The sequence below is a fragment of the Gadus morhua genome, chromosome 11 (genome assembly GCF_902167405.1).
Source record: "Gadus morhua chromosome 11, gadMor3.0, whole genome shotgun sequence".
Lineage (NCBI taxonomy): Eukaryota > Metazoa > Chordata > Actinopteri > Gadiformes > Gadidae > Gadus > Gadus morhua.
The window spans coordinates 17,046,887-17,063,183 of record NC_044058.1 but is presented as its reverse complement, the minus strand read 5'-3'; the positions used below and the strand labels follow the sequence as shown (position 1 = coordinate 17,063,183).

The 16,297-nt window shown below is 42.0% G+C and overlaps 3 protein-coding genes across 4 annotated transcripts; all 3 read right to left on the bottom strand.

Moving 5' to 3' along the window:
• Positions 1 to 464: 464 nt before the first annotated feature.
• Positions 465 to 4,077, bottom strand: rwdd1 (RWD domain containing 1). The gene is made up of 7 exons (XM_030369752.1): positions 3,864 to 4,077; positions 3,430 to 3,495; positions 2,486 to 2,616; positions 2,089 to 2,232; positions 1,759 to 1,891; positions 1,595 to 1,657; positions 465 to 1,039 (listed from the first exon to the last, which is right to left on the bottom strand). The coding sequence occupies exons 1-7, from the start codon at positions 3,934 to 3,936 to the stop codon at positions 927 to 929; spliced, it is 723 nt and encodes a 240-aa protein (XP_030225612.1). The 5' UTR covers positions 3,937 to 4,077; the 3' UTR covers positions 465 to 926.
• A 1,804-nt stretch (positions 4,078 to 5,881) lies between these two features.
• LOC115553907 (calcium homeostasis modulator protein 5) lies at positions 5,882 to 8,537 on the bottom strand. The gene is made up of 2 exons (XM_030370436.1): positions 7,565 to 8,537; positions 5,882 to 6,978 (listed from the first exon to the last, which is right to left on the bottom strand). The coding sequence occupies exons 1-2, from the start codon at positions 8,105 to 8,107 to the stop codon at positions 6,586 to 6,588; spliced, it is 936 nt and encodes a 311-aa protein (XP_030226296.1). The 5' UTR covers positions 8,108 to 8,537; the 3' UTR covers positions 5,882 to 6,585.
• Positions 8,538 to 8,667: 130 nt separating this feature from the next.
• calhm6 (calcium homeostasis modulator family member 6) lies at positions 8,668 to 10,634 on the bottom strand. Of its 2 annotated transcripts, XM_030370435.1 has the most exons (3): positions 10,497 to 10,633; positions 10,048 to 10,167; positions 8,668 to 9,916 (listed from the first exon to the last, which is right to left on the bottom strand). In XM_030370435.1, exons 2-3 carry the CDS (start codon positions 10,120 to 10,122, stop codon positions 9,503 to 9,505), a joined length of 489 nt encoding a protein of 162 aa, XP_030226295.1. In that variant the 5' UTR covers positions 10,123 to 10,167; positions 10,497 to 10,633; the 3' UTR covers positions 8,668 to 9,502. The 2 variants fall into 2 exon arrangements, with proteins under 2 accessions (XP_030226295.1, XP_030226294.1); XM_030370434.1 differs by having other exon boundaries at positions 10,048 to 10,634.
• Positions 10,635 to 16,297: the final 5,663 nt, after the last annotated feature.

Sequence of the window (16,297 nt, the reverse complement as noted above, 5' to 3'; positions counted from 1 at the left end):
ACAATCCTCCTTATCACTTATTTTGTTCTTGTTTATTTCAAATCAAATGTATTATCTTGACACTCTGTGGCCAACATGCTCATCCTGGGTGGCAGGCTTCCTCTGCCTACGTCCAATCCTCTTGAAGGCCCACACGGATCCCTGAAATTCCCAAAGACAGCTGGCTGCATCATGGTTATCTAAATGCAGCGTCTTACTTCTCCAGAGGAAAGAAGCATGCAAGCATAATGAGCCATCAGTCAAAGCTCAAACGGAAAAACAATTCAGATCTCATTCAATATCTTTTGTTCACTCTCCTCATTTTGGATGTTTACCGGTTTTCCAATGAGAAAAAAATTAATTAATTAATTACAAACCATTTTTTGCTTGATTGTCCCGAATGAGCACATTTGTTTTTACATTATTTTGCATTTCCATTTGAGTCAGGTAAGTAGCCGGTAAAATATTTCCTTAACACTACTTGGTCAATTGCATTTAGTAGTTTAATTAACTTTCCTATGTCTCAGTTATGATTTAGTCTCTGTATAACATAGCAGACAATATCTAACAGTGTTGAACTGAATGGACCAAATGCTAAATGTCCCAACATGAATTCTTGTTCTAGTCAACCCATTGCTGCCATCTATTGGCTTGATAAGCTTCCTGCAAAACAACACAAATCAACCAAAAGCATATTGAACCAACGTTTAACTATTTATTTGTTTCTGGCTATTAAATCGATAACCACGGGCAGGTTAAACATCCTGTTCACTTTGCCAAAGTGCTCCCATCCAAACAACTGTTCGGAGTGTCGTGGATTAAAATCCCAACTGTTCAGTCCGTTAAAAAAAATGAGTGATTTTAAGTTGGGATCAGCTGTGTCATGTCATTCGAATCCGTTTGGCTGGAGTGAACTAAACCAGAGTCCCTTTTTACAGTTTCCCATTTTAGTCCTCATCACTGCCCATGTCTAGAGGATCAAAATCTGGATCATCTTCATCCAGGTCCAGGTCTTCGATGTCCTGGAACAACGACTCATCAACTTCCACGTTGTTTCCGGCTGCGAGCAAGAGAAGAACACGTTTCTGTTAATACCAATACAGGAGCTAAACCAGAGACTTATATTCATGGGTGCCACATTGACAGCTTCGACCCGTTGCTGTGGTACGTCAACTACTATGCCATATTGGAATGGCCAAGACTGGCCTGTCAACAAATACATATAAATGGGGAAGTGTCGTTTTTTGGGTTAAAAAGCACTGTAACTTTTACATTTCTGGACCGATTTCAATGAACCCCTTCTATATTTATATTAAATAATTATACTTTAATTGTTCAAAGGCCAGTCTTTGCCTCTCAAATATGGCGACGTAGTTGATGTACCGTCCAAAGGCCAATGCTGCATCAATGTATAGGTCTACGATTTAACATTTTTACAAAATACCTGAGCTGAACAACTATGCCAATATGATACAGCCTTTTACATAGCTGAAGGAACACACACACACACACACACACACACACACACACACACACACACACACACACAGACAGACAGACAGACAGACAGACAGACAGACAGACAGACAGACAGACAGACAGACAGACACCTTACCTTCTTCAAGGAACTGAATATCAGATGTGTCAAGGTTGTGGTCCGTCTCAAAGAGCTGTTTACCTGGTAGGATATTATATGGCATTATTCCTTGTACATTTTCAAACATTTTAAATTTGCATTCAGCGTGACCGCAGATGCAGCTGCATAATCTGAATGCTTACCGGTAAGTTTTAGTTTCCCGGCCTGCTCCTCATCTTTCTGTCTTTTCTGTCGAATTTCTGCTACCTCAAGCTCAAACCTGGCCTTCCATGCTAGGAAGTTTTCTATGTTGACCACAGTGCCTTGGAAGGTTACCTAGAATAGATGAACAAGACATACACACACACACACACACACACATTAACCCCCACACAGGCCTGGATATGAACACAATATCCAGGCAGGCTTTTACATCCTGCATTGCCTTTCACGGGCACCATTCATTTTCCTGCAGATGCCAAAAAGGATCCAGAAGTCTATTTGTATTTTCTATTTTAGTGTACTGCACATACCTTCTCCGCCTCCTCTGCCTCTCTTTCCTGACGCATTTTTTCTTCCTCCCTTCTGTTTTTTATCTGGTCGACCATTTCATTGAGTTTTTCCTGTACCGCTGTGACTAGTGTGAAAATCATCACCATGCCCAGGTTCTCCTCTGCCTACAGCCCGAGAGAGGTCAGGATGCCATCAGTCATGCTATAGGTACAACTGAGAAGAATCAATGAATATACATGGGATGTTTACTTTGAACCACTTGACATCCCCATATGTGAGGGAAGAGAGGTATGGCGCTCTTCCCTCACCTTTGGAGGGGTCATGTGGTACATATATTGCATTCAAATATTCAAGCCATGGCCTAATGACTTGTACCAACAGAGGAAACGTGAGGTGTAAACCCAAAACAGCACAGACCTGCTGCTGTAACAAGGTCAGGATCTCTTCTTCGTCCGCATCCTCCAAATTCTCCCGAGAAAAGATCTCCCATTCTGGGGGTTCATCTGGGTACTTCTCTACGTAGGTGAACTTTAGCGTTGCTTCAGCGACTGGGGGATGAAAAATTATGGGACAATGCATAATCTGTTGTTGAGTGGATGAAATTATCTAGTTTTCCTGGACCTAGATTACCACTACACATCAAGTATTAGAATTTATACCATTTGTTTGAACCAAGTGTTATATGGATTTATATTTCCAAACGCTTCCCTTCCACGGTGGTGCAGTGCATCATAGCCACTGAGCCAAGTTGTGAATATCTTATGATGACACAAATCTTTATTTAGCTAGGCCCGGGGAAATTAGAATTCAAATAAAAAAAATCATATCACTGTTGGCATATATACCCACAGTACAAAATTGATTGGGGCCTAATAGAGACCATAGCAATGGCAGTATACATAAGCTAAATTTAAACGTGTACCACCTAAATAAATGTATCTTTGTTAACGTAATCAAAGAAGCTGTGGTCTCTTCAAAGACATTTTTTAAAAAGATGCACAAATGTATGTACATTACAGCCAAAATATTGATAACAATGGGACGTACTTGAGGATTAATACACATCCCTCATTGATCTGTTGATCGATTTATTAAGGATGGATGACTTTAGGATTATAGTTCGAAATAGTTAGGCAGGGATAAAGGCCGAGCTGTATTTATTAAAGCCATGCCCAAAAGAGGTTCCTGCAAACACACACCCCTTAAGTCACAACCCATTGTGTTGAATTAAGGGAAAATGACTCACGAGGACTTGTTAGGATAGGCAGTTTATGTTAGGAGAGGAGAACTTGCTATGTTATACTTTTTTAAGGGAATTAGTTTAAAATCTTGAAAGGCTAAGGCCAATCAATGTCACTTACTTTCATCGTTTTCTCCTTCGTCTGATGTTACTGTGATAGTGAAGCTGATGGGCTCATCTGAGAGAACTACATGACAGAGAGGAGGAACCACATGACAGGTAGTAAGTTATGTTAAACCTCATATGATAACACTAAAGTCACAGAGGAGGTACCGCAGAGAAGGTAGTAGGTTGTGTTCAACCTAAAGTACATGTCAAGCAGTCAGCATGAGCCTCTAGAATTCCAAATGTTCGCATCAAATCAAACAGTTGCACAACTTGACCCTAGTAAAAAGGTCCTGAATTAACTAACGTTTTTTAATTTGTCCAATCATTAAATATATTATAGTTTTGGCAGCTCAGTTCAATGGCATGGCTAAAACGAGTTAGCCAAAGAGCTAACACTAGCTAGAGTTATCAGGCATCTGCTCTTAGTTTCATCCGTCCACTTCTAACCTGTAAACGAGTCGGGATAAATTGACTCTATAGCCTCCAGCTCGTTTCTCTGCTCTTCTGCGTAATCTGTCATTTTGTTATATCTTCAATAATCAATAACAACTCATCAGAATCATCCCCGCTAACGTGTGCTGGTCCGCACTCCGAGCTCGATGACGTCGTCCATCAACTCAGCGGGTCTGATCACATCGTCCATCTCTACTCAGAAGGTCTGATCACATCGTACAACTACTCAGAGGGTCTGATCACATCGTACATCTATTCAGAGGGTCTGATCTAGCGTGCGTGTTTGTTATTTATTTAATAATAATGGTAAAATAATCGAAAGCAAAATACGAAAAAAAAAGAAAGAATTAAAATTGAATTAAACAAACGTTATGAGGATAATAAGTCGAGTTTTTCTAACTAAATACGTTTTTATTGCGGAAACAGCTATTTACCGACACAAACACTGCAACAAACTAGATGATTGTAAAGTGTTGTACTTATACATTCAAAATAAGACCAATCAAGTCATTCAATCTCTAAATCTGTATACTAAGAGTTGTTAAACCGCCAGGGGCAATTGCTCTGTCGCTAGCTTAGCCACTTTTTAGAGTTTAACACGGTTTTAAACTGAAGAAGTCACGTGTCGTCTTAAGCTCCAGTGCTGTGTCATATGTAGGCCTACTTGTGGTTTAACCATGGGGTTTAACCTGCAGCTGCGTTTTACCTTGATCTCAATTGCTGTGTCTTCAGAGAAATTCACATCAGACACTAGAGGGCGTATTTTGTGCGTGTTAGTCTAATCTCGAAACTGACGTGGTTTTAGAAGAGACTAAACCAGTTTGTAGGATGAAACAAGGCTCCATCATAACCGACACACACACACACACACACACACACACACACACACACACACACACACACACACACACACACACACACACACACACACACACACACACACACACACACACACACACACACAGAATTAGTTTTATGAATTATTATTAATAGGTATGATTCATTTACACTTATTACACCAGATAGGCCTTCAGTACAATACAGGCTACAATATAGGAGTTGCTTAAAGTGCCCAACTAAAACTCTACAAAGAACAGATTATTTGTAATGGATTTTGATCTTGGATCTTGGATTTTCCACCTCAAATACAGTGCAGCAAATATAATTTTTGCTCCTCGTTGTAGTTTCTATCCGCGACATGTTCATGGACATGATCCTATCTCTCCTTCTCAGAGAATTGAAATGTGTACCCTAATTACTCGCATAGGCCTATTAGTTCGTCTTCAATTAATTAAGTAATCACGTTTGCATACACACACCAAGAGAAAACAATGACAAGTAGTATATTGATTGACGTAGGTGAGGGCAGATTCCAGAATCAGATTTCCACAAAAAGTAGCCTAGTCTATTTCATAATATATGTCAACATTATAAGCGTTTTTATTTATTATAGTTTTATCATATTAAAGTTCACTTTACATTCCCATTAAGTTTTTGTTGGTAATTATAGCACAAAATGCATCCACCATTAAGTTAAGACTGCATCTGCTGGGGTATACTAGAAATAAGAGTACTTCCGTTTTCCAAGCAGTTTAAACCGAGTCAGCTAGTAATCAGCTGATCCTGTACGAGTCGTTACACAGCATTCACGTTCAACCTCGTGCGCAGCTGCGTGTTAAACTCCAAAACCTCAGTTTTAAGGAGTACGGTTTTAAAGCGCAGCAATGCTAACAGACAGAGCAATTGGCCCCCAAGGTTTACCAGGCAATGTTGAATGTAAGCAAAGCAGCTTGTAAGATTTGTTTGGGGCGGGTGAAAGAAGGGTAGTGCGAACCACGCCCATCAAACCCTCGGAGACCCATGGGTCCACAGACATGATGTCATTCATGATCCTACGGAGCGAAGATGACGCATACAGGGCTGTACCCCCCCCCCCCCCAAACTTAATCTTTTACTTTTTGAGGTTCTATTACACTGTTTGTTTGCAGATGCTACCTAGTAAATGCAAAACATGAATTAAAGGTTTCTTTATTAGAACGAGATGCTAAATGGTGAAAGCATGTTGAGACAACCATATAGTTGGTTGGTTTTTATTTTAAAAGAAGAGCTGTTAGACAGGTTATTTTCTTTGTCTTACATGGTATGTGGGTTTCCATTCATCCCCCCTTTTAAGGGTGGGCAACAATTCCATTGGAAAAGCATGGAAGTTCCACAAGGCAGAAATGTCAAAAACAAGTTGCAACTTAGCAAGGAATGTTAAAGACAGTGCAACGTAGACCTCATACAAGGTATTTTAAAACACTGATTAGTGTACATATGCTTTTTCTGATCCAGATGTTGTACAACAGGCAACAGTGGTCATATATAAATAAAAAGAGCATCTTCATTTATCAATGCATTTCTTCATATCAGCAACAGTTTACAGAGATACTTTGTTTTGTATAGTAGTGGTTAAGCCCTTAAATAGTCTAAGAGGAGGCCCATTTCAACTGAAAATGTCCCGTCTTGTTTTCTGCAAATTTTCCTCCGTTGCATTCTTTGGTAATAACATATTTAGAGCCCCCTTTGTTGGATTCCAACCCATTTGAAAGGCATCCCCCTGAGTAATACATGCACAAACAATAGGCAATTAGTACTGCCATAATAGCATAATCCATGTGTCTGTCTCCGTCTTATTCAATGGGAAGGCAGCATTGGCATAAGCACAGATCTGATTCTATGCCATCTCAATGCCGTAGGAGTCCATGTCCAAGACGGATCTCTTCTCTGGGCTGAAGTCTCGGTCTCCTCGCTCCACAAACCTCTGCAGGGTACTGTAGAACTGCTCACTCCTGGAGAACGAGTACAGGGTGGAGATCTCTTCCCAAGATTTGTGGTTAGGGAAGGGGAAGGGATCGGGGTCCTTGTTCTCAAAGAAGCTGTGTAGATTCCTGGCAGCTAGCTTGGAGGCGTAATCGCTGGCAAAGACGTCAAACTGCTCCTTCTCCTTCTCGATATAGCCCTTCCAGAACATGAGCTGCAGGTAGCTCACCTGGGAGCGGCAGTTTTTGTAGCATGTGCCCAGCAAGCCAAAGATGGCCGATAGGATGATGATACACCATCCCAGGATCTGCCCGTCGCAATAAACAAACACAGTGGAAAAATTAGAACACATAATGGCCATAACCACGTGAACATTTCTTGGTACATACAGGCACCAGTCTTCTCTCCTTGCTGTCCTTATTTATGTTTTCATCCATGAAAATATATGCTCGATGAAGTGCAGCGTGTCACAGAGTCCAGTGTGTGTGTTTGCGTGTTGCAACATTAAATGATAACTATGTTGTCACTTGTGTGCCATGCTGTGAATGTGTACACCTTCTGTGTACTGGTGTGCAGTTAATAAAGTCATGTGCTTTGAGTTCTGACTTTGTATTTGGGTCCTACACGTTCAAAACAAAACTGCAACAGTAGTAATAACAAGAGGTTAACATGCCCAAGTTTAACAGGGTATAAGACATCTTTAATAAGAGAAGTGTGAATCAGAATTGTAAATTTGATAGTGGGAGTACCTAGACAACCCATTGGTTCACAATGGTGCATAACAAAAAATGACAAGGTAAGAAAAACATTTGTTTAGATGTCCTGATACAACCTTAGGAGGCTGATATCATGAGAAATGAAGGACATTCCTCGGCAAGGAGAGCATCTCTCACCTGTGACTGGGCCCTAAACATGAGCAGAAGTTCTATTCGCTCATCGCTGCTAAGTTTGGAGCGGTCGCACGGCACCCGGGCCAGCTCCTCGCGACATATCAGCGTCTTGTTCTTGCAGAAAAGGTCCACGACTAGGTTCTCGTCCAGGCCACTGACGGCACACTCGTAAAAGGTCCCGTTGAGCAGGGCCACACACAGCCACATTATGGGGGCCACACAGGCACCGGAAGAGATACTGAGGAACACCCTGAGGCAGTGGAAGCAGTTCCCCCGAGGGCAGAGCTTCATGGGGTTCAGGCAACAGCCTGTGTAGAGCCTCCACATCCGCGAGCTGAAGAACAGGCCCATGACCAGCAGCACCGCGGCCGGGCCCAGCAGGAAGGTCAGCCCGTAGGCAAAGTTTTGGTCGTGGTTGCAGGGACACTGAAAGGAGACCATGGAGAACACTCTCTCGCCGCCGATGGTTAGAAGGGCCATGAAGCTGTAGCCGATGGTGGCCTTCTGGTTCATGAAAAAGCGCAGCACAATCTGGAAGTTATCCATGGTGGATTGTTTTTGTTTTTTCGTCAAAAGATCAACAAAAGTCAAAAGGTTTCCGTTTCATTTAGGACTAGAAATTTTCCACAGCCTTGCTCTTGCACCGTCTTCCTCGGCTGTGTTGAAGGCAAAATCTCATCTATTGTCTCGTGTGGATCTCTGCCCCTCCCTTTTGCTCTTTTTCTCTTCCTGCCTCACTCCTCCCCTCGTTGCTCTGCCGCTCCAACACATTTTTCCACTCTGCAAATGCTCTCAGAGGAAGTAGTCTGGAGGATTGCTTCACCCGTTCCGAGCCTTCACTCCGACTGCATCTTTACTTCTCCGTTCTCAGTTCCCTTTTGCTTTCACTGTTTTTCCTCTCAGCAAAAAATATCCTTCTTCCCCTCTACTGCTCTCCCAGGTTTACCGGCGTTGCAACACGGTGGTAAGGCCGGCCTATCTGGTTTTCTGAAAGATCTATGTTGACTAGATGACGTCATAAGGAGGGACAACCCTAGAAGTACTTCCAGTTTAAAGTTGTTGCAACCAGACTCATTGAACGCAACAAAGACGAGTCCACACATGAGTAAAGGATAAAGTAAAATATTTATTAGAAATAATATAAAATGTAATCTGTATATCAGTGTATCAGTTGTGAGTGTGGTGCATGGAAGAGTGCAATGTGTGCTGTGGGGATGTTGTATGGTGTAAACACAAGATGAAACCAAACATAACACTGAAACAGCACAATCAAAACTATTCACTCACTACACTACAATCAAGAGGCACAAAGACCGAAACCAAAAGTCAATCTCCCAGTGTGCGAAGAGAGACAGTATGCCTGACTAAAAAGGGTTTGCAATATAAAGCCTGCAGGCTAAACCTTCGGCGGAGCTGATAACCCTCTCCTGCAAAGGTAGGCAAACAACAGGTGAACAAGCAGAGAGCCACTTCCTTATAATGTTAATTTGAAAAGCAAAAGCCAACCAAAGCAACACAACATCCAGGCTCTTTGCACAATTAAATCAATTAGAAAATAAACGTTAAAACAAACATAATAAACAAAACATAATCAAATAATAAATGGGAGTCTTGGGGCAATTGATAACGTGTTCTGTGAAAAGAAGCATGTTTAATCACATGATTATTAATATTAATAACAAGAACTGGTGGTGAAGCAAAGCTGAATTACAAATAAGCTATAGCCCAATTACATTCTCGGCAAGTAAATATTGTGAAATTGGTTTGGAGAAAATACACTTTAATTCACGGTAAGTGCACTACAGGTTGAGTCCCCAAGCTGCCTCGTCTATAACTTTAGTAGCGTACACCGGAACGTGCAAACAGCAGGCAGCACCACACACATTTCCTGTTGCCGATTTAGTTGTATTTTATGCTTCCTTAATATGCCATGCTTGTTATTCACATCCCCGTTACACCCTGATCCACAAAGCCCAGCACTAAGGGGTTGTCCAAACACGGACCATGTGACCTGATCGACGCACGGGGGTCAGGATGCTCTACGTACTCGTGCATGGGGCTGTAGAAGTGTTCATTAGGTCTGAACCTGTAAAAGGAGGATATGTTCTGCCAAGCCTTGCTCGGTGGAGTCACCATGTTATCTGGGGGTTGCTGTTGGAAGAAGCTCTTCACGTTTCTGTCCGCAAGTTCTTTGGCGTGCTGGACAGAGTAGGACTCCAGCAGGTTGCTCTCCTGTTGCCTGTACATCTGCCAAAATTTGAGGTGGTGGAAGCTGACGGGCGAATGACATCGAGCAAAACACATCAGCGCCAGGTTGCACAAAACGATGGAGGCGATGAGCACCCAGCCGATAATCTGAAAGGCATGTCAACGTTTAAACTACAAGGCAGATTTCTAGATGAAACTCAAAGGCATTTCCTTCTGGTGGCGCCCTTAATTAGTCAATTAAAATATACGTATTTATTTTTCATATTTAATAGGCCTACCTGCGACTCAGCGCGGATGTTGGCCAGGACACTGTCTTTGGACAGGCTTGATCCACCGCAGGGAAATGTATGCATCTCTTGTCGGCATTTATTCGTGTTGACTCCGTCGCCACATAGATGCTTTTGGAATAACGTTACATTTAAGCCCGTCATGGCGCACTCAAAATAACTCCCGTCAAGTAGTGCCACTGCAATCCAGCTGAAAGGTGCGACGACCGCTGTGGCAGTGATCTGATAGAAGACTATTATACGGGCCAATAACTTCTTACACTGGCATAATTTTGATTTTTGGAGACATAGTCCTGTCATTAACTTCCAAGTTTTTTGATTTAACAAGTAACCCATTACTAAGAGTGCCAGAGCGGGCACCATGAGGAATATCATGCCATAGGCAAAATTCAACTGGCTGCAAGGGCACTTGAACAAATTAGTGGAAAAAATCTTTTCACCTCCAGCTGTCAGCAGGGCTATTAAACCACATCCTATGTTGGTTTGTTCTTTGACGAAGTTGAGCGCTCTCTGAAACTTATCCATGCTTCTCTGTGCACAGCCGTCCGTTAGCAGAAACGAAAACGAAATGACCGAAAACATCGTTGCAAAAAAGTTTTATAGTTCCCTGTTTAAATGATAGGCCAATCATAATCTATCCTTCTCTGTGCACAGCCGTCCGTTAGCTACGGAAGAGGAACAGACCCGTGCCAGCGATAAATCACACACAAGCTAAAATCATTGAAATTAATGTGCTTTATTTTTTATCTCGTACTATTGGAGCAGGATTAGGGCTGACTTTTTTCTCAGAATTCTGAGAGGCCTTCCTGTAATTTACCCGTAGTTCTGACTCTAAAGTCAGAATTCAGACTTTTTTATGGTGCTTTCCCAACAAGTAAACATAGTATTTGAGTTCCAGAAAACATGTTTTTGAAGCTGTTTGCTGGAAATAGCTTTTAGGAAAGAAAATATCGTCTACCGCTATTCCCCTGTTTCATCCCTACAGAATGCGCTGTTTCTGGTGTCTGTAGCTTTGATGCAAATGAGCTGCTGCCCATTGACCAATGAGCTGTCAGACTGAACCACAGCATGGAGGAGAAGGGATTGTTGCCGTTTGCTGACTCCTGGAGCTGTATAGATATATAATATAATATAACATAATAACAATAATATTATAAACAGGTATTTTTCTATCTAATATCACGGCCAAAAGCTATGTACGCCTCGGAAGATATTACGAATAATACAGACTGTCTCTGACGTCTCTGGTACTTCCACAAGTAAAGACTCGTATGGGGATATCTGGTTGGCATGGTTGAGAAGAATTGGAGGGAAGGAACTTTGGCGTTGACTCTCCAGTCTCCATGAACCGCGACATGGAGAAGAAAAGGATTGTACTCCGGGAGCTGAGCTGCCGGTGTTTCAGTTCAAGTCGTGACCGGTTTAACTGGTGACCCTCAGCCGAATGCTTCGCTTGTTGTCGTGGCTACGCCAGATGTTCGAAATCGGGACCAGACACGTAGCTGTCCTTGCGAATGCCTCTTTGATTTGTTATTCAATAAAATGTCAAAAACATTACAATCTCATTCGTTTTTGGAGTGTAATTGGAAGAAACTTGTCACGTAGAACCGTTCTAAGCCGAAATAAATGGAAAATGAATGTTTAAAATATGATGCATTACGGGATTCGAATTCATACCATTGGGGGGAAAAAATATAACAATCCACAACCCCATTCCATTGTGCCGTTGACCCACTGGGGAAATAACCGCCGTAGTATAATATAATTCGCAAATACTTCTTGAAAACACGAAAGGCAGCCAGATCAACTTGTGACCCTACTTTCCATGTAGTTATGACCATGCATTGGTCGCGTATCCCAAAAATAAGACGCCTTTACATCCAGTTAATCCAAACCTAATGTTGTGTTGCCCTCCACTGCTTGAAACTAGCCAAAAACACTGTTATGCACTCATTCGATCATTTCGGTCGCCTGATGTGGTGTTGTCGCGTCCTCCTTCTCTATATAGGCCTATACTCTCTAAGCAAAGCAGCGACTTCGGAAATCAATGTGACGCAAGGCGATATCTCTTTGAGACACAACGTTTATTCACATGAAAACATACATTACGAGATTCGAACTCATACCATTGTGGGGAAAAATATAACAATCCACAATTCCATTCCATTGTGCCGTTGACCCACTGGGAAATTTGCCGCCGCAGTATACCTACTAGAATTCGCAAACACTTCTTGAAAACACGAAAGGCAGCCAGATCAACTTGTGACCCTACTTTCCATGTAGTTATGACCATGCATTGGTCGCGTTTCTAAAAAATAAGACGCCTTTACATCCAGTTAATCCAAACCTAATGTTGTGTTGCCCTCCGCTCTTGAAGCGTGGTAAGGTTAGTTTTATATTGGACGTTGGATATTCGACACATTCGAAAAATCTATTTAGCACTGGCTTCGATGGACGAATTTGTGTCAAACCAACTTAGATGTGTTAATAAAAGGCCTACCTATGTAAAACAAAGCACCATTTGATTTTATAAAAAAAAAAGTGATGTTAAAAAAGGCTATAAATCTATTTTGCGGCTTGACCTTTTTACCTACCCATATCAAAACACATCTGGTGTAATCAACTAACTGCCCCACACATAACACAAAGCTTATTTTCTCAAAACACCTACCCTTTCATTTTATACTATTATTTTAATGTTAAAAAAGGTTATAAATCTATTACGCGGCTTGACCTTTTGACCTACCCATATCAAAACACATCTGGTGTAATCAACTAACTGCCCCACACATAACACAAAGCTTATTTTCTCAAAACACCTACCCTTTGATTTTATAAATATTTCTTTAACGTTAATTTTTTTTTATAAAATCAAAACGTGGGTTTTTGGAAAAAATAAGCTTTGTGTTATGTGTGGGGCAGTTAGTTGATTACACCAGATGTGTTTTGATATGGGTAGGTCAAAAGGTCAAGCCACAAAATAGATTTATAGCCTTTTTTAACATTACATTTTTTTTTATAAAATCAAATGGTGCTTTGTTTTACATAGGTAGGCCTTGTATTAACACATCTAAGTGGGTTTGACACAAATTCGTCCATCGAAGCCAGTGCTAAATAGATTTTTCGAATGTGCTGAATATCCAACGTCCAATATAAAACTAACCTTACCACGCTTCAAGAGCGGAGGGCAACACAACATTAGGTTTGGATTAACTGGATGTAAAGGAGTCTTATTTTTTAGAAACGCGACCAATGCATGGTCATAACTACATGGAAAGTAGGGTCACAAGTTGATCTGGCTGCCTTTCGTGTTTTCAGGAAGTATTTGCGAATTCTAGTAGGTATACTGCGGCGGCAAATTTCCCAGTGGGTCAACGGCACAATGGAATGGGATTGCGGATTGTTATATTTTTTCCCCACAATGGTACGAGTTCGAATCTCGTAATGTATCATATTTTAAACATTCATTTTCAATTTATTTCGGCTTAGAACGGTTCTACGTGACAAGTTTCTTCCAATTACACTCCAAAAACGAATGAGAATGTAATGTTTTTGACATTTTATTGAATAACAAATCAAAGAGGCATTCGCAAGGACAGCTACGTGTCTGGTCCCGATTTCGAACATCTGGCGTAGCCACGACAACAAGCGAAGCATTCGGCTGAGGGTCACCAGTTAAACCGGTCACGACTTGAACTGAAACACCGGACTGCCTCCCAGCTCCGGCGGACAAGCAGCTCCGGCTAGGGTAGCTCGGCGGCAGTCCGGCAGCTCAGCTCCAGGAGTACAATCCCTTTTTACTCCATGTCCCCTCCTCCCGACTTCCCTTTGGCGGCAGCTCCGGCGGGGTGAGATCGGCGCCAGAGAAAGGGATTGTACTCCCGGAGCTTAGCTGCAAGGCTAGCGCCGAGTTCCCGGCGCACCCCGGAGCTGCTCGTCCGCTGGTCCACAAAATCTTAGCGATGCTCTGATTGGAGGGGAGTGGGGAAGAGGGAGGTAATATTCAAATGTACCTACGTAGGAGGGGGCGCCGAAACTGACTCGCTCGGTAGCTGGAGGCGGCTGCTTCCAGAAATGCGTATCTCACTCAAAAAATCATGTACAGACTTATTTCAAAGTTTGTATACGTGTGGGAGCACCATCTACCCACAACAACACCCCAAATCCCAGGAAAATGCTGTTCATAATATGTCCCCTTTAAATAATCTCAGAATTCTGAGAATAAAGTCAGATTTTTTTTTTTTTTTAAATGATTGGCCCTAATCCTCTACTGTAGTTAGCGGAACAAAACAGAAAGGAACGTTGCAAAAAAGTTGTAGGCTAGTTCCCTATTTAAATTATAGGACACTCATAAGGTCCCTTTTGACGATGTCGCAGAAGCAGTGTTGTGCAAGTTCACAATTATATATCAAAGCTATAGATCAAGTATGGGTTCAGAACAGTCTCACTAATAATGAATGCGCACAGAGAAGGATTCACAAATGTATTTTGTGATTTGTATGAATAAATCCGCACCTGCCCGGACCCTTTAATATTTGGCCCATTAACAGACCCGTTCCCGCGATAAATCAAACGCAAGCTAGAATCATTCAAATTAATGTGCTTTATTTTTATCTCGCACTATTGGAGCATAGGCCTATAGGTCCTATGAGCTAAATTGAGTTATCCGTTCTTGAATCACAAATCCAGCCGTGGAAAATTCTCTCCCTCGCAGCGCTCGCCGGGGTGGAAGCACATTCGTGGGGTCCGGACTCCGAACAGTCTCAATAATAATGAATGCACAGAGAAGGATTCACAAATGCATTTTGTGATTTACATAGAAATTACTCTCTTCTCACAAATGCAAATTGCAAACACAAATGGATATGCTAACATATCAGTGTCAGGTTGCACAAAACGATGGAGGCGATGAGCACTCAGCCGATAATCTGAAAGGCATGTCAACGTTTAAACGACAAGGCAGAATTCTAGATTAAACTCAAATGCCTTTCCGACTTTAAAGACAGGACAGCTTTTGTCTAGGCGGGCTTCCTATATAGGCAAACTGCTTCGAAACAACTCAATATGTGAAGTAGGCCTACGTGGACATAAGTTGATATTGCAGGCCTACTTTACTTTTTGCCAAAGAATTCTCTAGGATTCTCAAAATCTCGAAACTTTCCTCACTTTCCTCGAAGTGGAAATCTTCTGGTTTACCAAATGCCATCTTCTGTTCGACGGTCCTTTCACTCGCCAGACGTCTCTCTGGTGTTTGGTCGTCTTCTTCTGCCTCACTGGAGCTGCTTGACATATTAACTCTGTGACTTCTTCCAACTTAAACATCCCGTACTATCCTCGTATTTAAAACACTATGTAGTTCTAAACTGTTTAATGTGCAGAAATCCACCACACGATTTCTTCATCTGCTGGTGACCGCCAGTCATTTTCCAGGCCAGCAGGGGGCGCAGTCTGACTTCGGAGTGTCGTCTTTAATATGCAAAGAAGAATCTGTTTAGAGCGGACAGATTTCGGATAGCCGTCCCCCGTATTAAACGTTTGATTGCACATATTGGGTTACCCTATATGTTTCTTGCTGCGCCAGTTGACGTCGATTGGCGGATTATTTCATCCCTCGCACAAATTGAACCACTGTCTTCGTCTTCAGCTGGGGTTGATAGATAGAGATGGCAGAAAGTACAGGTAAGTTCCCCGGCTAACGCTAGCTGGCTAGCTGGCTAGCGCTGTGTTACCGTGAGGTGATCGTGTTGATGTTGTTCGGTTCAGATGTCCGGCACGTATTCACTGTGGAAACCTGTCACGTTTTTGGAATCGTATTTGTTCGTCTGCCAAAATCGTTTAAAGCAAGCGTTCCATTATCTTCTTTAGTATTTAGTGCATCGCATGTGGTATTCATCCATTCATGCTGACCTCAGATTCATGCTGATGGAACTCTGGCTGACAGGGGGTTGCCTGCACATCTCGCATGTGTTTAAGGGCTCTACTAATGGATACTGGTCTCTTTCATGTGTATGACAGCAATTTAATATACGACATTTGTATTAAACATTTCTAATTTTCAGAGCAAAACGAGTCCAAGCAGGATGGTTCATTTTCTCCTGGGAATGCAGATCAAGAAAGAGAAATAGCCGCCAGTGCATACGAAGCCTTCACGGTAATTCAGCCACACGTTAAACATCGCACGGTTCAGTCTTTGGTCAAATTGTTGCATGACCTACATTTCTGCACTTCTATTTTGAGTGTC

Bases quoted from the DNA above. Each gene is read 5' to 3' on its own strand.
- rwdd1 (XM_030369752.1), bottom strand. From the start codon at position 3,936: ATGACAGATTACGCAGAAGAGCAGAGAAACGAGCTGGAGGCTATAGAG. The intron at 3,496-3,863 runs GTTAGAAGTGGA...TCTGTCATGTAG, and splicing joins TTATCCCGACTCGTTTACAG to TTCTCTCAGATGAGCCCATC. The intron at 2,233-2,485 runs GTCTGTGCTGTT...CTCGGGCTGTAG, and splicing joins TGACCTTGTTACAGCAGCAG to GCAGAGGAGAACCTGGGCAT.
- LOC115553907 (XM_030370436.1), bottom strand. From the start codon at position 8,107: ATGGATAACTTCCAGATTGTGCTGCGCTTTTTCATGAACCAGAAGGCC. The intron at 6,979-7,564 runs GTGAGAGATGCT...TGCGACGGGCAG, and splicing joins TGTTTAGGGCCCAGTCACAG to ATCCTGGGATGGTGTATCAT.
- calhm6 (XM_030370434.1), bottom strand. From the start codon at position 10,581: ATGGATAAGTTTCAGAGAGCGCTCAACTTCGTCAAAGAACAAACCAAC. The intron at 9,917-10,047 runs GTAGGCCTATTA...CATGCCTTTCAG, and splicing joins ACATCCGCGCTGAGTCGCAG to ATTATCGGCTGGGTGCTCAT.